At 32.2% G+C, this 22158-nt stretch overlaps 2 protein-coding genes across 3 annotated transcripts; one reads left to right on the plus strand and one right to left on the minus strand.

Moving 5' to 3' along the window:
• Positions 1-558: 558 nt before the first annotated feature.
• LOC123692050 (heat shock 70 kDa protein 4) lies at positions 559-9964 on the plus strand. Of its 2 annotated transcripts, none has more exons than XM_045636675.1 (15): positions 559-816; positions 1053-1293; positions 1743-1884; positions 2500-2636; positions 2782-2936; positions 3206-3408; positions 3715-3833; positions 4287-4433; positions 5065-5182; positions 5288-5625; positions 6169-6282; positions 6436-6645; positions 6875-7017; positions 7417-7585; positions 8270-9964. In XM_045636675.1, exons 1-15 carry the CDS (start codon positions 701-703, stop codon positions 8414-8416), a joined length of 2499 nt encoding a protein of 832 aa, XP_045492631.1. In that variant the 5' UTR covers positions 559-700; the 3' UTR covers positions 8417-9964. The 2 variants fall into 2 exon arrangements, with proteins under 2 accessions (XP_045492631.1, XP_045492632.1); XM_045636676.1 differs by having other exon boundaries at positions 560-816; positions 5288-5547; positions 6148-6282.
• Positions 9965-13076: 3112 nt separating this feature from the next.
• Positions 13077-21814, minus strand: LOC123692060 (ethanolamine kinase). Its single transcript, XM_045636695.1, has 7 exons — positions 21507-21814; positions 21286-21422; positions 20536-20719; positions 18248-18336; positions 14904-15130; positions 13641-13875; positions 13077-13284 (listed from the first exon to the last, which is right to left on the minus strand). Exons 1-7 carry the CDS (start codon positions 21639-21641, stop codon positions 13218-13220), a joined length of 1074 nt encoding a protein of 357 aa, XP_045492651.1. The 5' UTR covers positions 21642-21814; the 3' UTR covers positions 13077-13217.
• Between the last annotated feature and the right edge of the window lie 344 nt (positions 21815-22158).

Below are 22158 nucleotides of genomic sequence, written 5' to 3' on the forward strand. Positions count from 1 at the left end.
GTACAACATTTTATGACGTACGTAATTTGACAAACATGTTGTGGTGTTACCAAAGCCAAAATTCAAGAACATTTTTTTGCAGTTGTAGACTATAAGATAGAATACGTAGACAGGTGGTAGAGAATATTAATTGTAAACATTCAAGTATTTTTTCAATTGTTTGAAATGTATTTTTTTATTTTGATCTGCTACTTTAATTTGATAACATACAATCGTAGGTATATAACCATATGTAGCTAGTCAAGTTTTAAAAATAGCATGTAATTATTGTGTTTGTACTTTGTTGTGATTCTATTTTTGATGCAATTTTATGAATTTATTTTCGAGATAAATCCTATTATTTTAATATGTAACTGTAAAATGAAAAATATTAAATAAATATTAGGTATGTGATATTTTGAGAACAAAATCAGAAACAAACGTGTAATTATTTGGTAATTATAAAAAAATTGTACTGTCATTTGAACTTTTATAATCTGTTCTTCTAGAAATTTCGGGTACTTACAGAGACAGACGAAAACGAAATTTAGCGAATAATCGTCTCTATAATATACTGTGGTGTTCTGAGTCGCAACTCGCAAAGCCGGCGTTCTCTCGCGATCAACTGATTAATTGTCAGGAAAGCAACGTGTTTTGCAAAATTTAATCAAAAGTTGTTCTGTGAAAATTCTTATTGTAATCCAATAATTATTACCAAAAAATGGCTGCAATGTCAGTAATAGGTATTGATTTTGGTAATGAATCTTGTTATATTGCTGTGGCAAAAGCAGGTGGCATTGAAACAATTGCCAATGATTACAGCCTGCGAGGTACTCCGTAAGTATATTTTTCCATATCTTTTGTATAACCTCTATCAACTTTACTTAAGGTATAACTTCATACAGAATAACCCTAAAATATTGCAATTAGAACGACGAGATTCCTGAAAAGATACAATAAGTATGTCAAAAAAAATCAATTAATGTTATTTTAATTTAAAAGTAACTTACCAATTTATAAAATCGTCTATATCTGATGTGTGGTTTATATATGAATCATTTGAAATATTTCAGATCATGTGTGGCCTTTTCACCAAAGAATCGTATATTAGGTGTAGCTGCAAAAAATCAAATGGTCACAAATATGAAAAATACCGTATTTGGATTCAAGAGACTATTAGGTAGAAAATTCTCAGATCCACATGTTCAAAAAGAATTGAAACAATTCCCGTTTAAAGTAGAACCAAGGGCTGATGGTGGAATTGGGATCAGAATAAATTATCTAGGAGAAGATAATGTGTTTAGTCCTGAACAGGTACTTACTAACTTATATACCTAATTGATAATTGTTAATTTGTATTATATGCAATTTAATATTATAGGTAAAAAATATAGGTGATTGCTTGTTAACTCACCAACTCACAAATTCAAAAAATATATGAATATTAACTTTTATTAATGCATATATTTTAACTAACTATATATGATACAAAATATAATATTCATAATTGAAATAATGGCAAATCTAATTCTGTTATCATAAAATTCATAATATGGTGAGTACAAACATTTTATGAACAGAAAAAAGGGCTTGTACAAGAACAAGCATAAAACTGAACCATAAACATAAATTTTAATATTTTATACAGATAATATTATAATTTACATAATTGTTTGTACCTACTTTTTTTTCTTAAAACATCCATCATTATTATAACACGCAATATATATTCCATTTGTTTTATTAAATATTATTATTTTTAGATAACTGCCATGCTATTTACAAAACTGAAAGAGTCTGCTGCAATCGCCTTACAAACACCCATAAATGACTGTGTTATATCTGTACCTAGTTATTTTACCAATGCAGAGAGAAATGCTCTTCTTGATGCTGCTGCTATTGCAGGTTTGTCTTCATTATATTTAATAAGATTAATGTTAATGACTTTCTTTATATTTAATTTTCTATAAGCTTGTCTAGGTATGTACTTAGCTTAAAAGAGAGAGAGAGACAATACAGAATCTATATTTTAGGTGTTTAATCTTTTAGCAAACAATGTAATCATCTCTTTAATATTGTGAATGGTCTATTGAGTTAAATCGATGGTGCTTAATAGACCATAGTTAAAAGATAACCTAGTTAGTTCCGTAAATAGTAGCATTTGAAATTACTGGTTGCCCTTGTATAATATAATACATCAAGTTGACTTACAATGGATTAACCTTGACCTTAGTGACGTTCAATTGTACTGTATCAAACCAACTGAAATGAAAATTTAATTATATTTTTGTTAATTCGACTTGAATCTCTAATTCCTATTGATTTGATGACACACTAAAGAAAGTAGTAAGTTAAAGTAATTTGTAGTTATATATGAACAATGTATCTTTAAATTGTAAGTTTTTAAAATGTTATGATTTGTTATAAAATACGAGAAGTAAAACATTGCATATCAGTTTAAAATTAAGATGATGCTATGCTGACTGAGATCTTTTTAAAATTTTTAATATTGTTTTTCAGGTCTGAATGTTTTGCGCCTTATGAATGAAACAACCGCAACAGCTTTGGCTTATGGTATTTACAAGCAAGATTTACCAGCTCCAGAAGAAAAGTCGAAAAATGTTGTTTTTGTTGACTTTGGACATAGTTCCCTTCAGGTATTTGAAATAATAAAGTAGATCTATCTTTTTAGGTGTGGTCAATATTTCTTCTTGTTTAAAATCTCATCACAAGAATTATATACTTACTATCTTTCTGTTTATAGCTCTGCTAAAGACATTTAAGATAATATCTATTTTCTAGGTGGCAGCTTGTGCGTTCAACAAGGGTAAATTGCGTATACTTGCGACATCTTCCGATCCTTGCTGTGGTGGACGGGACATTGACATAGCCCTTGCTGAATACTTCTGTCAAGATTTCATGACCAGATACAAGTTGGATCCCAGAAAAAATCAAAGGTAGGAATTGGGTTTTTTAAGAAGTAAAGACAAAAATTGTATTGTCTTCTTTTTGTGTTTCTTTTTTATAACTTTTGAAAAGCCTTTTACGACAATATGAGTTGAGAATTATCTAGTTTTAACTTAAAAATATGCTAGTTCAGATGTGCTAAAAATTATTATATTTTTAAATATGTTTATTTGCAATGTTTACTGTTTAGTTCATTTACATGTCTTTGATTATTGAGTCATTACTACTGAGTAAGCCATGTATATTATCTAAAATACAGAGCTTACTTGCGGCTATTGCAAGAAGTGGAGAAGTTAAAAAAACAGATGTCAGCGAACAGCACTCGTTTGCCTCTCAACATTGAGTGTTTCATGGAGGAGCGTGATGTCTCCGGTGACATGCAGCGCTCACAGATGGAACAGATCTGTGCCGACACATTCAACCGTGTCGAGAGGACATTGAGAAATATCCTCCATAACGCAAGTAGGTATCCTGCTATACACTTATTCAATTATTAACATGGGAGTGAGTATTGACATAATTAAGTGGTGTCTGCAATGAGGAAGTCCCACTCCAGAAAATTTTATTGCATAAGCTAAATGGCATGGTTTCATATTTAATATAAAAGAACTTTTATTTTGACATTATTGGAATTTGAATGAAAATCCAACCAGTAATATTGAAAGTAATGCCTCAATCTCTTCTGAAATATTTCGTCAGAAGAATATAGCTTTGAAAGTTCAATAATAAGATATAAACATATTATTAATATTATAAAACTACTTTCAGAACTGAGGCCTGAAGACATCAGCGCTTTAGAAATTGTTGGTGGCTCCACTAGAATTCCTGCTGTGAAAAGTTTGATTGAGCAAGTGTTTGGAAAAGCTCCATCAACTACACTTAATCAGGTGGGTAATATATTGTTATGGAAAAACAGTATATAATTTTTATTATAACTCAATAATTAATATAAATAATTTGAAATTTTAGAACAGTGTAAAATAAAGTAGATATTAGATATTAAGCAATAGAGATCTGTTATTGTGATGATAGTGTAAGATAGTAACATATCAATCATCAATAGTTAATAATTTTAATACACTTAGGCTGGTTGCAGAGCTTGACCGACCATCAGTGCGTACATCAGTCGCGCTTGTCATATGTATGGAAATTCATAAAACCGTTCATAGCTAGACCGACCATACGCACGCGTATTGTCATGCGCATTAGTGTCATATTCATACACATTGTTGATGCATATCGTCAGGACCGACGGTACGCACTGATGGTCGGTCAAGCTCTGCAACCAGCCTTATTACACATCCCCAAACTGGCTATTACTATTAAATTATTCGTATCAGGACGAGGCGGTGTCCCGCGGGTGCGCGCTGCAGTGCGCGATGCTGAGCCCGGCGGTGCGCGTGCGCGAGTTCAACGTGACCGACGTGCAGCCGTACGCGGTGCGCCTCGCGTGGGACGCGGCGCGCGGCGAGGACGGCGATATGGAGGTTAGTGACTCAAGTTTTTTAACGTAACATCATCATAACATCTTATAATTCGATGGAGCCGGGCTGCACGCACGAAAAACGATGACTCATGCGGCGTTACCGTATTTTCTTATGAAGTCTTCTGTTGTCAAGTTTAACTATCGTCAGTAAACACTAAACAGACTTTACAGACAACTGATTTTGAAGGTCTTTAGGCGCGTTGAGAATCAAGAAAGAAGAAGTTTCACTCCTGACACGTGTGCTCGGCACACACGTTCTTTTTTTTTTTTTGAGGAATATATAAAGGTTTAGTAATGATTGATATGATAGGCATTTCGATAATAAAAACAAAATTTGTGAAATCGTTCCTCTAGGTCTAGAACATATTGTGTGATGTCATGTTGTGACCAATAGAAATAGGAATTAATTTACAATCAATTAGGGTTGAAACGACAATGACAATTAGGGTTAAAATAGTAGTTTTGTATAATATTCTACAATCACAAACATTATTGAAATCATTAGGTCAATTAATCATAAAATATTATGTTTCAGACGAAAATATGTAATATGAAAAAAAAGGCTTCTCAAAGAGCAGTTTTTTAATTAAATGAAGTTTTCTTACCCCTTATGTATAATTTTGTTCATGTAGGTGTTCCCAGCTTTCCATGCTGCGCCATTCTCCAAAATGCTTACATTCTACAGAAGAGAACCCTTCTCTGTCAGTGCTTACTACTCTGATCAAGTACCTTTCCCAGACACATTTATTGGTATGTACATGCATGTTTTTATTTATAATTGTGTGTTATCTATCAATTTAAAAATGGCTCTTGTTCACTTGGTGACTGGTGACTAAATATTCACTACAAATTTAGGTCAATGGAACGTCAAAGACGTGCAGCCAACACCTGAGGGAGAGTCCCAAAAAGTTAAACTCAAAGTGCGTGTCAATATCCACGGAATCATAACGGTCGCGTCTGCTTCCCTCGTTGAGAAGAAACAAGACGCTCAACAGAGCGACAATGTCGAAATGGAAAATTCCAATGAGAATGTACAAAACAATCAGACCGCTCAGGAAACTCCGATGGATACGAACGGAAGTCAGGAACAACAGAACGGACCCGAAAATCAAGAGGTGAGAGAAGATGAAATGAAAGGGGAGCCGCAACAAAAACAATCGTGGACACAGAGAGTAGGACAGTGGTTCAGCGGGGTATGTGTCGGTAGCGCGTTTGTGGAGTGTACTGTGGTGTCTGTTGCCTTGAATTGTTCCCAGTTTGTCAATTCTGACGAAATTATTACTAAGACGCAAAATTATTTGGTTTCATGGACGTTTGAAGATACAAAGAAATGCAACAGGCATCACAAACTTTGAACCTTCCCCACCCTCATTGGAGGCCCCATTTGCACAAAATTTTTGAAGACTACTTGAAACATAACAACGTTTGTCTCTGTGTCCACGCATGTTTTTGTTCTTCTGCTGTTATAATTCGTTTTGTGTTTTTAATTTTTTGGCAGCATTTGGATAATGTAAGATTTTGAATGTTTTTTGTTTTCTGCTTATGGTGATGGTACTGTAGGTGCAAATGGGTCATCACGTGGCTTGGAAATATTTATTTCAATACTCGTTTTGTTCACTACCAGCCATAAGTTGCAAAACAATATAGTCCAGGCCAGCGTGATGGTGGGGAGAAAGATATATTTCATGGTATGAATCGGTTGCCATTATTTACAGGATGCCAATGATGATAAAAAGGACAAGTCCAAAGATAAGACTAAGAAGGTCCTTGTTAAAACTATTGAATTGCCTATTGATGCCAGAACACATGGCTTCTCTCAAACTGAGTTGAACAGCTACTTGGAACAAGAGGTATGTTATTGATTTTTAAACTGCAATTTAAATAAATATCAAATAATTTATATATTTTGGTATATAACAATTTGTAAACTATAGCTATTATTATTGAATTAACTTTGAACACGAACTTGGCACCATATCAATTTCATGTTTAATATTTTACAGGGCAAGATGCAAGCCCAGGACCGTCAAGAGAAAGAGCGTGCTGATGCGCGTAATGCTCTCGAGGAATATGTGTATGAGTTGCGTGGAAAGTTGTCTGAAGGTGAAGTGTTGCACGACTTCATCGCTGAGGATCAACGTAGCCGCCTCGTCAACCAGCTGGACTCTCTGGAACAGTGGCTGTATGATGAGGGCGAGGACCAGAATAGACAGGTATGTATTATTCTTATATAAGAGCTTATTCTTAAGCCATATTACCTGAGAATTTATATTTTACATTGTTTCTGGAATGGTTTTTTTTTTTTTGGAGAAATGATTGAACACTACATCTTGTCAAGACTGATATTTTTTTTTATTAAGTTTCTAATCATATAGCGAGCTATTAAACTGGCCTCTTCAATTAATTCTTCAAGCTTATTTAAATTGTCTTTATTAATTACAGGTTTACAGCGATAAGCTAACAGAGCTCAGGACGGAGGGCGAACCCATTAAGCAGCGACGCCTCGAGTTTGAGCTGCGCCCCGGAGCATTAGATGACTTTGCACTAGCTATACAGTTGACTAACAAAGCCGTGGATCTATACAAGTAATTTATTTATATGTTAGCATTTAATATTAGCACTATTTTTCCCATTGTTATTTATGTTGAATCAATACAGTAAAATATAAGTTGCTTTTTCTTGGTCCTTCTATAATTTACATATTTTTGAAATAGGTAACACCTTTGTATGTCCATAAACAGGAACAGATATTTTGATTAGGTATAAATAAATATTTCAGGATATTTTTCACACACGGCTCGATCTGATGCCATCTTTCTGATGTCAGCTTTCGCTTGTGTTCTGGGAACCAAAATATGTAACAATGAACAGAATAAATGTCATATTATGATACTGACATTTCAAAAATTTACAAACGCTGAATGATTCTCGTAACAACCTTATTCGACACGAATAGTCCAATAATAAAGTATACTGTGTGACAGGTCCGGCGACGCGAAGTACGCGCACCTGAGCGAGGCGGACATACAGAAGGTGTGCGAGGCGAGCAAGAGCGCGCTGAACTGGCTGGAGGGCGCGCGGCAGGCGCTCGCGCACGCGCCGCGACACCTGCCGCCGCCGCACACCACGCACCAGATCCGCCAGGAGAGACAGGTGACGTATATACTCTTACTAGCTTTCCGCCCGCGGCTTCGCCCGCTTTGTCTAAAACATAATAAATTATATACTAATACCTTCCTCGGGAATTCCTATCTAATAAAAAAAACTCAATCCGTTGTGTAGTGTTAAAGATTTAGGCATACATAGGGACAGAGAAAGTGACTTTGTTTATACTGTGTATTGTGTATTATGCAGTGTGGAAATTTTTGATGGCCTTGGGGGGGGAAGTACTTGAAATACTGGAGATAGCAAATTTTGTTGAAAGGAAACATTCCTTTATTTTCAAAAAGAAATAGATCTGCATTCAAAGATTTTTGAAAATTCACTATGGAATCGAACTTGCTAAAAATAAAAAAAAATAAAAATTCTATTATATCTCTTTCATAAAACCATCCTCGTACTTCAAGACGTAATATTATAAAAACAGAATTAACGAAATCGGTGCAGCCGTTGTTCTCGAGTTTTAACAACACATTTGGCGATACATTTTTATTGGATAGTAGAAATATCCCACATACAGTGTACTATGCTCAGTGGAACTTGTAGTTTTTCATAAACTGATTACGTGAAAGATACTCATAAAATCTTACCAAACCGGCCCAATAGCTAGTTAGTTGCATAATAATTATTCTAATAATACATTAAATTCTTAACAATACAAAATACTTGGAATTACAGAGCTTCGAGAACACCGTGAACCCGATCCTGAACAAACCCAAGCCCAAGGAGAAGACGCCGCCTCCAGCGAACAACACGGCCGGCGACGGGCAGAACGCGCCCGCCAGCGAACAGCAAGCCTCGCAGGAACAAATGGACGTCGAGTGAAACCCTCGCTGCAATTAACACGGACCCTTGAACAGTCCAACGGACCGCGAATCACTTATATCCCCCATAAAAAACACTATACTCAACTGTCACGCTTTAAACTAACAAGCCTTAACCGTTTCAGTTACGAATTTGTCCCTTATGAGCGCTATGTTATGTTGAATCCATATCGGACTTTCACTGATTGAACAATTTTTTTTTTATTATTCGCGGTTCCCGTGTTACGTATTCTCCACTTGGACTTCACCAAGTCGTCCGTGTTATACTTAGACTATATATTGCAGGAATATTTGCTCCGATTCGCCCATAGGAATAATTAATAATAAACGTGATTTCGATTGTAATGTCGCTCTATACATTACATCACAGTTTAGTATAATTCACCTAGATAGATAGGTACATAATTACATTTCATTCACTATAAAAGAATGTAAACATTGAAATGGTATTAGCTTAGATTCTTTGAATCTCTTCTTGCACTATGCTATACTCGGTGCCTGTAGCTTATCCCACCATGACGAAATATCATCATGAATAGTATAATTTATGAAAAAATCAATAGTTTATGAATTTTAGGTACTTAAGTAGTTATTACTTAATCCTATGGGTGTAATGAACTAACTCACAGTATATATTATTTAATTAGTCAATATTTAATTTGGTTCCCATTTACATTGTGTATTTCCTATTGGATGATGCATCGGTGATGCGAGGAGTTGATGTAAAGCAATTATTTAATTTTAGTGCATTTCTAATTCGAAGTAACGCAGGATAGTATTATTAATACGATTTTATTTTTTGGTAATATTTTATATATTTTGTGCATTTTATGCGTAGTTACATTATCAGTGAGCATGTGATAAAATGGTTATGTTTTTTTTTTCATTGTATGGGTATAAGAATTAAAACTTTAGTAGCTTATGCATTCGGTTAAAAATATGGTGAAAATAAATCAGATTTTAGTCAAATTAGTAATGGATTACAATTTACAACTTTTCAGCATAATACACTATTGTGCCTATTTGCTATTTAAATTCAGTTAAAATAATGTATATTTAATAAATTATTGTGCAATGACTTGACTTTAATATTCACGTATACATTTAACAAGAGTTCTAATTCTTTGATGATTTTGGTGCTCATAATGCAAATCTTTTTCATTTTGCTGCACACTGTGTGATATTAGTGGTATATCAAATTGAAATTGCAGTAAACATAGGCACATAGAAGTGTAAACCGTTTCTTATCCAAATATCGAACAAACAGGTCATTGTCTTAATTGTCAGTAGTAACATTCCAAGGGACAACTTGATCTACAAGACTAAAATTTATCTTAGATTATTTTTTATTACTCTTTGGCATAATTATCTAAAGTATAATAATTAATGAAAAGCTTTGTGTTTCAAATAACATTCACCAATAACTTGCAGTTATGCGGTCAAGAATCCTTTGGCCTATTTTGTACCTTTAAAATAAATGGTTGAACCATTTCAATGTTACAATGTGCATTCATAATGTTAAAAAGCTTAGTAAAGAAATTTAACAATATTTTGGTTTTTTACTTACCTATTCCTAGCTGTTAGAAGTATCGTGAAGATATCAGTCGTAAAATATGTGAGCTGTTTAATGTTAATTAGAATTACGATACCAGGAATAACTCTCCCAATTATTCTAGAACTCGCTACGCCAATCTGAGTTCACATGATTTTTGTATTTATAGTTTATTGTGTTATACAAAATAATCTTTTAAGCTGCATCAGAGTATGACTAATTATTAGAAACATCAGTTCTAGCATTCACCAAAAAAGAAAACACAAGTATGTACATTATAAATAAACATTTTCTTTATATTTATACACAATAATTTACATTTAACAGAAACAAAAGGAAAATGAACCTATATTAAGACTTAATTGGCGTGTTTGTTTCCACAGCTTCATTAAATTTAAATACATTTCTCTTCACTACATTCCAATTGTTTTATAATAAATAGATAATGAATTACTTTATTAAAAAGCTGCATTCATGCATCTGGATTAACTTCATTAACAAAATCTGCTGGATTTTTCCGTTGTTTAAATTTGTATGATGCTTCAACAGAAGTATATACAAAATACGCAGTGACAAATACTGTAACAAATTATATATTTGTTATTTCACACAACCTTTTCACTCTCTTTAAAAAACATTTAAAATCTTCTCTCAATAGGTATTAATTAATTATGGGCCATGGCCCATGATTGTATCACACTCTTAAGTCGTATCTTCGCTTGTGGGAATTGAATTGAAATTGTGCTACAGCCTACAGAGAGAAGTAAATTAATTTTTAAGTTAAATAGAAAAACAATTCGATGTCCCTATCAGTTCTAACATTTATAAGGGATAAAGGCAATTTCAATTATATACAGCCCTATGTCAAAACTTTGAGATGAGAAAAAAATGTACCTACAACTTATAGTATCCTGAATTTAAACTTCCAAAAGAGCTTGTAAAATAATAGGTACTGAGACTGGAGATATTAAAAATACCTAATTACATAATATTATCTGTGAGTGTGAAAGAGATTTTACATCAGGGCTCTTATATTATAAACATTAAAAGCTACATAAGAAAAATTGTGTATAATTAGGTAATAGAAATCCATAGAAAAAAATTTAAACAATTAACCTGGTAACCAAGTCAAAATGGTCGGTCTTGTTCGTGTTATTACATTAGGCAGTCCATGCTTAATAACGCCAGCAAATGGTCTCATCTCATGAGGAGACAGTGAATAATATATAATACCTCTAATAGTGGCTAATTCACCAAAATGTTTACCCATTTTTATTTACTAGTTCAAAATAAGCGTATCAAATTCAACTCTAATCACATTTGAAGTTTTATTCCATTGTTTGATAAGGTTTTATTCATTTAGGGCCGATTTTTCAATGCCCAGATAAACAGCTAGATAGACTTTATTCTTCAGTTAACTAAATATTCAATTTTTCAATAGACGAATAGGACTTATCTATCGAATAACTACGTTATTTGAGGAATAAATCTATCTGCTGCTCCAACGGCCAGATAGCGTGCTATTCGACGATTAGACGTTTGAGTTGACAACTGACGCGTCAAATTTGGGATATTTTCGTATGTAATAACATAGAGCGTAGAATTTTTACAATAAAGCCTCTTTCTATAAAATAATTATCAATTAAAATCATATTGAAATTGATGTTTTTGATAGTACCTACTGATGATCATGCCATTGAAAATTTGCCGGACGCTGCCTTTATGTCGTTTCCATCGTAAAATATATAAATTTTAACACAAATTTAATCAAAACTCTTTACTCGAATCAAAACAATAATCAACAATCATAGAACACAAACTTAAAATGCACTCCTGACGTGAGTCATAATGACGGTTGTTGACATATTGCTAGTTGACTCTATCCCGCTCTAACCTGACTAATTTAATATGTTTGTTTCGCCACTCCAAGAGCAGAGCTGCCAATATGGAAATATTTGGTCAGATAGTTATTCATCAAATAAATCACGATTGAAAAATAGGCGAGCCGTTATGAGTTAGATAAGCAATTGAATAAATCTATTCGAGGGGTAGTTATTAGACTGTTTATCTGGGCATTGAAAAATCGGCCCTTATAATATTATAGGCCTAGTTTATAATTTCTATAGATAATAGATATTATGCCTGTTAAGCAGTATATATGCAGGTGGTTTTTATATCACGCCCACCAAAATAGTACTTTAAATATTTGAAATCCGCTAAGTAGAGCACAAGCAAATATATGCATGCTGTGTGGCATGCTGCTATATGCAACTTTATAGAAATACGTCGAATCACGCGTGGTAGGGATAAGAAAAAGATCGCGCGTACCAAGGCGCGTACCTAAACGGAAAAATGTCACGCGTAACGAAAAAATTTTACACTACATTTTTTTCCAACCCCGATAAAGAAGTTTCACTTAAATAAAACTTTCCTTCTTACTCGGCACACCTGCCGATTTTCACATCCGAGAACAATCATACTTGCAAATTTTTACATGTTTATACAGGCTAAGTGTGCACAGGCGATTATTCCGTAACTATTGCAGATATCAAAAAACTTTAAACTGATATTGAAAGTAATTTACCTAATGAGTAAAATGGCCGTAAAAATTTTTTAAAAATAAAACGGGAAATATCAAAAAAATTATCTTTAAACCCTCCAATACATTTAGTATGAGATGTGAATATCCCATGTAAATTTAATACGGAAGATTTTAGTTTTCTATTTCTTTTATTGGTTTTCTGCTTTAATTACTTCGCAAATTTGAAGGGAAGTTCATTTAGAATCTTTAAATAGAGCTCCTCATGGTATTGCACAATGAGAATTGATTGTCATTTCGAAAATCTGCTATGAATACAAAATGTATGGGAGCGTTTAATGTAATATTTTCGGATATTTCTCGTTTTATTTTTAAAAATTTATTATGGCCATTTTACTCATTAGGTTAAGTGCTTTCAAAATCAGTTTAAAGTTTTTTGATATCTGCATTAGTTACGGAATAATCGCTTGTGCGATACACGATTACACCCTGTATATGTGATTATATAATTATAGAGTACTTGTACAACATCTTATAAAAATATGTAGGAAGAAAAAATAAAATAGCATCTCAATGTATACTGTTTTATTAATTAAATAAATAGGCATATGAAACAATATTACAGTATTTATAACATAATAATAATAATTAAACACATAAGAGATACATAAAAATTGCTTGTACTTTTTGGAACGACACCACAGCACTTTTTTAAACAAAAGCTTTCAACTTAGCGTCTTTTAACTCGTTATATCTATTCAGACGTATTTCTGCATACCTGAAAAAGATATTAGCGGTATTTAATAAATATATATTTTTTCAGGACAACTTTCACACACGGCACGATCTGAGCCCATACTAAGCTTTCGCTTGTGTTATGGAAACCATCTGGCTGATAAACATACATATGTATATAATTTAAAATGAAAATATACTTATATAGATAATTAATACCCAGACACAGAGGAAACATATTGTATGTTCGTCACACAAATGTTTGTCACGGGTGGGAATCGAACCCACGACCTCTGGCTTGAAAGGCAGGGCCACTACCAACCAAGCCAACCGGTCAGTTATAATAAAAATTGTCTCTTAAATAAAAAAAAATATTGAATCATATTCAAAATTCCGTACCTGCCAAAGTCAAAATTGATACTGGAATGTTCATATTGGACAAGGGACCAAATTCCCCACATAAAATGTGACACCAAAGACAGCAGTTGGACCTCTGTATAAACTTCTTCAGTTTTAGATGATAAAGTTTCAGGATCTAGATCCTCGAAATATTCTGTCAAATATGTTCGTATCCAAAATATTTGAAACTCCTTATTTGGATATCTTGAATAGTCAATGTCGTCAATGGATATACCTAAAAGTAATTTTAAAATATTTAAAATGAAATAATACTATCATAAATATTAAACGGCGCGACGTAGCGTGTTAGCACAGTATTACAATTCCTAGAAAATATTGCAATATTATGTACTGTAGTGTAAGTTCCTCCGTGACAACTTTAACGTTAAAACGTAATTGTTATTATTACAAACGATTATAGTAGATACCTATTCATGACAAAAAATGATATAGGTAGGTTAAAAATGGGAATACATATTTTGATATGAGTGAGTCCTTCAAAAACTCAAAAAGTTATTTATCTGACTCGAGAGGCCTCAAATTTTAACGTGATGTAAGAACCGCATTGAGGCTGTATTTATCTATTTTTCCTCATTTCTTATCCTTCAAACTTAATGTGCAACATTGAAGCGTGAGAGCTGCTAGCAACATAAATATATTTATTTTGGTATTTTAGTCACGCGCCAGTACGTACAACTATTTATTTTTCATTAAGATAAAATTCTTGTCATATTTGTTTCTCGCATACTCTCTATCTGGACTAATTCTTGTCAACATAACTAAACAGTAAACTCATAAAATAAGTATTAAGTTAAATTATACAAGCTAACTATATTTTTTGGTTATATATTTAGTCTAGTTAAATTAGTTAGGTATATATTTATTAGTGATAATCTATGAGTTGGACCTAATCTACACTAATATTATAAAGAGGAAAACTTTGTTTGTTTGTTTGTTTGATTATAATGAATAGGCTCATAAACTACTGGACCAATTTTAAAAATTCTTTCACCATTCGAAAGCTACATTATCCACGAGTAACATAGGCTAGGTTTTATCCCGGAATTCCCACGGGAACGGGAACTATGCGGGTTTTTCTTTGAAAACGCGGGCGAACCCGCAGGCGGAAAGCTAGTTAACTAATAAATTTGTTCACATTTGATAACAAAATAAACATAATTTGAAATATGTACTCCTTTCGTATACAAGGGCTTCCTTAGCTGAAGACCACTTTAATGATAACAAATAATATGTTGAACTTACCCACAAATTCGTTGAAATGATTTGCAATATCATATGCTTGATAATTATAGGCAGCATATTCATAGTCTATAAATGACACGGTCCCATTATTTTCATTGTAGATCACGTTTCCTAGAAGCAAATCATTGTGAGCAAACACTATTGGGCTCTCTGTTGATATTAAGTGCGATTTTAGTCTTTCAAATTCTATCCTTAGTCTTGTTATTGTTCCGAAACTATTTGCAAATCTACAACACGGACAAAATTTGTTATGAGTTTGAATATTTTAACTAGATACATAAAGAATAGTATACGTAAGCAGAATATATCTAGAACAATCTTATTGTCAATTTCACAGATATGGTAAATTAAATGATTAACGTCGTCATTAATATTATTCATTAGAACAATGCTTTTGTTCCGTTTGACCCAGAACTTTAAATGATAAATGCAGATATATTACTTTAACAAAAATGTTTATGAACCTGACAGATACTGGATTTGTGCTTTATTATACTATATCGTTATATACCTACCTATAGGTGCCTACGCGTTATATGAAATGCGTCACAAAACGATATGTTCGAATTTAATAAATGATGGTATAATTATTACTTAAAACTAATAATGTAACGACACTTATCTGATGGAACTCAAATGATAGCGCTCCGTTCCAATAAATATTAAAGATGATTATATACCTACATTTAATCAACATTCGGTAGGACTATACAGGGTGTCCCACTGTAGGTATACTAAGCTCATAGGAGGTTATAGTTTTGCCTTAAGTTTTGCATACGCTGAGTAAGTAAAAAATGCATATAGAATTCCAGACGCATTTTTTTTCAAATAGATGAATTCTTAAAACTCTATGTGTACACCCCTAACAAGCAACCCGCCCATTTTTGCCACCAGCACGTGAGCTATCGTTTAAGATTATGTTTTCACTTTTCATACACAAAATTCTCACATAAGAGAAGCGGTTTAAGACGGCTGCACGAAGCTAGAGAAAAAAGTATGGATTTTCAGGAAAAATTTAGCAAAAAAAATTTGACGTAATTTTTTTGTTTAAGTAGGTATTTTTTACGTGATCAGTGTATGCAAAACTACAAGTCCCTTCGCGCTTAGTATACCAATAGTTTGGAAAATCCAAAAGTGCACACCTCATAATCTCATCCTTTACAATAAAATTGATTATTTATAAAGAGTACACTATAAATATAAAATAGTTTGGAAAATCCAAAAGTGCACGCCTCATAATCTCATCCTTTACAATAAAATTGATTATTTATAAAGAGTACGTGACTATAAATATAAAAATGAAATAAAATAAAACATTTGGAAAAGTAAAGAAAGCGGTACCGTAATAATTGAGCTATTTTTCTTGTGGCCCTACCTAGATGTGAAACTGCGCAGGTTTAAGGGACTGACTACCAACTTATTTTTTTAAACCTTGGCTTATAGTATAAAGAATCGAGTTTATAATGGTGAATTTTGAGTACACTATAAAAAAATAAAAAAAAAGTCGATATTTTTTTTGTTTATTTAATAACAATTAAACCACATCGAATCAGACCCTGAAAAATGAAAGGGTTCTATTCCTGAGCATACTCAAGCGTAAGAGAAAAAAAAAGACTCGATTAGTAAAGTATTTCGGTCGCTATCGTGTTAACAAGAAAAAGGATCCGCACATACAGACACACGGACGTCCAAGACAGAACTTTTTTAAACTGTTTTTTAACTAGTTTAAATAACAAAAATGACATCAAAAATATCATGAACGTTAAAAATAGTGTTTTTTCTTAATATGTGTGTGTATGTATTATCTTACAAGTGCAATGTATGATACATAAAGACATTTTAAGTTTGAAAAATCAGATGTTTTGCGCGAAGTGACAGTAGTACCCACCTCAACGCTTCGCTTATGAGGCGTGCAAAAGAAATAAAATAAAACAGTTGGAAAAGTAAAGTACCGTAATAATTGAGCTATTTTTCTTGTGGCCCCACCTAGATGTGAAACTGCGCAGGTTTAAGGGACTGACTACCAACTTATTTTTTTAAACCTTGGCTTATAGTATAAAGAATCGAGTTTATAATGCTGAATTTTGAGTACACTATAAATATAAAAAAAATAAAACATAAAATAAAGAATATATATAGATATACTAAAATTATGGAGAACAGTCGATATTTTTTTTTTTGTTTATTTAATTACAATTAAACCACATCGAATCAGACCCTGAAAAATGAAAGGGTTCTATTCCTGAGCATACTCAAGCGTAAGAGAAAAGAAAAGACTCGATTAGTAAAGTATTTCGGTCGCTATCGTGTTAACAAGAAAATCCTCCGCACATACAGACACACGGACGTCCAAGACAGAACTTTTTTAAACTGTTTTTTAACTAGTTTAAATAACAAAAATGACATCAAAAATATCATGAATGTTAAAAATAGTGTTTTTTCTTAATATGTGTGTGTATGTATTATCTTACAAGTGCAATGTATGATACATAAAGACATTTTAAGTATGAAAAATCAGATATTTTGCGCGAAGTGACAGTAGTACCCACCTCAACGCTTCGCTTATGAGGCGTGCAATAGTGGTATCCTGTATAGTGAATGCTAATCGAATTTTATTTGTTTTGCATAATATACAAAGCGAGTACCTACATTTAATATTATAAAGTTTTAAAATATTAATGTATTTTGCTTACGTAAGTAACTATAATAAGGTGACATAACAACAATTTGAATAAGTAATTAAATATGTATATATATTATTCTTTATAATCTATACGAAATAAGATAACTTAGTATCAATGTACTAGTTTTAATAAAAGTGGACATAATTCACGCGATAACAGTTTATTGGTCAATCGAGCAATTGTTTTTCATTTATTAAATGTGCACACCAAGGTGCACACAGATATCGTAATCGATAAGGTAATAGGTACATCTTTATTCTTTTAAATTTGAACTATTGTTATATATATATTAAACATCTTAAAAACTGCTAGCAACAATTTTATTTTTGCCTTGCCTAGTTACATACCTAATTATTAAGATATAATCTAAAAATCTAATAATAATCAGTGGATTTATAGCAATTTATAGTACCTAATTCTTTGTAAATTTCTTGTTCACATTACGATAAGGAAGAGTTCAATAACTCTTGTCGATGTCAAGTGCCTTATCAATTATCACACTCTTTTCTATTTATACAGAAATGGAAAGTTGTTTAGAAAAGCTCGAGAAAATCAAAACCCACACGTGCATGAACAGGCAACAAACATAACATGTTATTCCAGTACAACATTTGCGTACTTACATATATGTACATGCTAATAAATAAGCTGCGACCTCACCTTGTTTGTTTCGCAGGGTCTGAGAAAGGTTCTGGTAGTAGGGCCAGAAATTGCTCAATTTTATCCCATATCATCGGTTCTTTTTTAATCTGTAAACAAATTTTATTAGATTCCAGTAAAGTGTTGCGACTATTTTCCACCCAGCTGGACATTTCCAAAGTTTTTAGAGTTATTATCTTAATACAATCAAAAACACATCGAACGGAGCAAAATTTCAGCGCCCGTGCCGCGGCAGAGGCCGGCGAATGCCAGAATTGCCTTATTACAAGAATTTAAAATTGTTCCAACAAAGAAAGGCTTGTCCTTCCTGGGTCAGGCGGTTTGGGTTTTTCCCGGGTCAGTCATTTACGTGCAAATATTCGTACAATGAACGTTTTCGGTGATCGGATCTTATGTAACGAAGAAGATAGAAGGGAAAATGTAGATTTGAAGTAGGTGTTTGAATAAATCTATACTAATATTATACACCTGAAGAGTTTGATTGTTTGTTTGAACGCGCTAATCTCAGGAACTACTGTTCCGATTTGAAAAATTCTTTCAGTGTTAGCCCATTTATCGAGGAAGGCTATAGGATATATATCATCACGCTAAGACCACCAGGAGTGGAGCACTGTGGGTAAAACCGCAGAGCACAGCTAGTACATAGGTACATATCCAATTTTGTATTTTGCCAAACGTGATAAATAAAATATTGTAATCCCAAAAAATGGGATTATTTAACACTAATTATGTTTTAAGAATTACGATATCTATGATTACCGATACACGTTTTATTATCTGGTCTTGAATTATGTATATTTATATAGAGCTATACGACATATGTAGGTTTATTTGTGATAAACCTTCGTGACCTTAATTTGATAGATAAAACCCAACTAATTTTCTATTCTATTTAACAAGTGGTTAAATTTATATGATAGGTAAAATATTATTCATTGTATACAGTAAATTATTACCTATACATTTTTAACCGACTTCAAAAAAAAGGAGGAGGTTATCAATTCGGCCGGTATATTTTTTTTTTTTTTTTATGTATGTACACCGATTACTCCGAGGTTTCTGAACCGATTTACGTGATTCTTTTTTTGTTCGATGCGGGATGGTGTCGAATTGGTCCCATAAAAATTTTATTCGGATAGGCCCAGTAGTTTTTATTTTATGAGCATTTTTGTCTGTAGGTATTTGTAAATTTTGCAAGTGCAAGTTTGAAGTCGGTTGTTTTTAACGCAGTTATCACTTGTATTTTCATTTATCGGCCATTGTAATCCAGCATACAATATAAATATTACAGTGTATTAAATCTATGATTGTGTCCATGAAAACATAAGTCATAAACGTAAGCACGCGTGCCGATGGCAAAGATCGGCAGCCAGGGTTTAAGATAGTTTTAAGAATTGATCATTAATAGAAAAAAAAATATTCCCGAAAAAAATGTACTTACATATTAATTAATATCGTATGAAAGGTAATCCCGTGGATTTACCCGCGAGCTAAACTGCAGGGCATAGCCTAGCTAACTAAATAAATCAATAAAAATAAATAGGCAGTCTAATCTATTAAGTGCGGATATAAACAGTTTGTTCAATTGATATAAATTGAAACATATTATCTTTGACACCCACATAAAAAATAACAAGGTGTAAATTATGCAATCACGGTTAATGTAAGGGCATGGAAATACATTGGAAACAAGTGCAGCTTTAGGTTAAAAGCCTTAGTTGAATTTAAAATAGTTTACAAAGATGTGTGTCATTTTTTTCCAATCTTTTTATTTCTTTATATTAGAAAACGATTAAACGAGATAACTTATTATCATAATATTATCTCTTGGGTATTTTATTTGATTTTTATTGTTATTCATATACCACAGTCTACTATATGAGTAAGAATAAATAAAATATGCTCAAAAATCGAAAACACTCATTGAATACATACATAGAAGAACAGGGGGTGTGGCCAAGCGGTACACATACATAGAATACAGCGGTACACATACGGCGCGATGTACGCCGGATGTATGACAGTTCGAAGATAACTTACTTTTTTCTTTAAACTATGGCTATAGCCTATAAAATAGCTCACAACATGTCGTGATCACTGATGATACACGTCGCGAAATTCAAAGATATAATTTTACATGCCTTTTTTATTTGTGGCAATCATTTAAAACTGAGGTCAAATTCTATTTCTTCTATTTCCAGACAGACAGATGATTTTGACCATACAATTAAATTGTTCCGTTGAAACTTGAAAAATTACAGTTTCCATTAAATAAAATACTAAATTACCTTTTTATCCAACTCAACTTTGTGCATCTTTGCCATTTGTTTAGCCACCATAGCACTTATTTTCTCATCAATTACAGAGTCTATGTTCAACGTCACTCCAGGATAGTATTGATAAGCTAATCCATTTTTGAATACTCCATATATTTCAGGAGCTAAATTCAATTTGTGAAGTGTTGTTATATTCCTTAAAATAAAATTACCTTTCTTAGCAAAATATTCTTTCTATTCTTTGGTGCTTGCTAGGGCATGCTATATTAAACTCAATAATTTTAAAAACAATAAAGCAAACAACTAAGTGTGTAATTTTAACCAATGCTATTAATTAAAGATTAGTTTATTTACTTACCTATAATGATAATAATCATTTTATAAAATATTGTTTGAGTAAATTTATGTAAATGATATAAAATATGGTTTTATTGAATGATAATTTTTTAACATAAGACAAGAAAATAGGCAATAGCTGATCATCTTCTTGTCATTCATTTACCATTCAAAATAAATAATAATAAGACAAGAGTACAATAAATTTATGCAAGGATAATAAAAGCCTAAGTGTTACTAGACATTATTTACAAATAAAAATTAAAATGTACTAATAGGCATTTAGATTTACAAATCTAGATGTTAATGATATTTATTTGTTTTTATTAAGGGTAAACCCCTTTGTAGCAATTGTAACTACATAACTTAATTTTTAAAAACGAAGCACATCCAATCACCTTAATAAAATCGATAAATCGTACTCACCGTACTTCTGCTGTCCTATCAATCAATAAATCTGTTTTATTACCGTAAATTCGCACTAAAACTATGTTTTCACTTTCATCTGTATTGTTATCTATTTCACAAGCTACTAATTTGTTAGTGATTCCGTCGGTAAAAATCTGAAATATAATAAAAATCAATAACTACTTATGCCTCATATTATTTCATATTTTAATTAATTAAACATTTCATATGTTTTATACTTTAAATTTAATATTATCGGGTCGCCAATTAGGTCTTATTTCTTCTAGTATTTTATAAATCCCGGGATAAATATTCGTTTCTTCGACTTCTACTGGAATAAATTTATGGCCGTCTCTACTACATATTGAAGACATTATTTTTATTTAGGTGAAAATTCTATAAACACGAGCGATCTACGTAACAGTGAAGTTGAAATGCTGCGAGGCACATTTTACATATTCAGATAAAAGACCTCAACGGTTTCAGTGCCATATAAATCACAATATAAATATTATTAAAGAAATAAACTGACATTTGCTCACTGTTCAGTGACTGATCGACTGATCTGACAAGTGACAGATGTGATCATAGACAAAGTCTACAAAATTATAATAATTAATTTTTGAAGCTTATTTTTTTAATCCAAGAAGAACCAAAAAAAGAGACTAATAGTTTATATTACACATTTCCTTATATTTAATTTAAGATAGGCGTTAAATAAACAATAAATTTTCATAACTTAGTTATTGTTCTATGGAAAAACCAATTGCTCCATAAATTACTTATCTATAGTGCTTAGTACATTATTTTAGTGTTTTAAACACATAACAATAACAATGTTTTTACTGTTCTGTGATTTTAAATAACAAGTGACCTATTAACAATCGCTAG

The sequence above is a fragment of the Colias croceus genome, chromosome 5, assembly GCF_905220415.1.
Source record: "Colias croceus chromosome 5, ilColCroc2.1".
NCBI classification, from domain to species: Eukaryota; Metazoa; Arthropoda; class Insecta; order Lepidoptera; family Pieridae; genus Colias; species Colias croceus.

What these genes read in the sequence shown, in the direction of transcription:
- LOC123692050 (XM_045636675.1), top strand. Translation starts at nt 701, where the DNA reads ATGGCTGCAATGTCAGTAATAGGTATTGATTTTGGTAATGAATCTTGT. An exon ending in CATCAACTACACTTAATCAG is followed by an intron (nt 3,834 to 4,286) that starts GTGGGTAATATA and finishes TATTCGTATCAG; the next exon opens with GACGAGGCGGTGTCCCGCGG. An exon ending in AGATCCGCCAGGAGAGACAG is followed by an intron (nt 7,586 to 8,269) that starts GTGACGTATATA and finishes TTGGAATTACAG; the next exon opens with AGCTTCGAGAACACCGTGAA.
- LOC123692060 (XM_045636695.1), bottom strand. Translation starts at nt 21,641, where the DNA reads ATGTCTTCAATATGTAGTAGAGACGGCCATAAATTTATTCCAGTAGAA. An exon ending in GACCCTGCGAAACAAACAAG is followed by an intron (nt 15,131 to 18,247) that starts GTGAGGTCGCAG and finishes TCCGTGTTGTAG; the next exon opens with ATTTGCAAATAGTTTCGGAA. An exon ending in ATCAATTTTGACTTTGGCAG is followed by an intron (nt 13,285 to 13,640) that starts GTACGGAATTTT and finishes TATCTTTTTCAG; the next exon opens with GTATGCAGAAATACGTCTGA.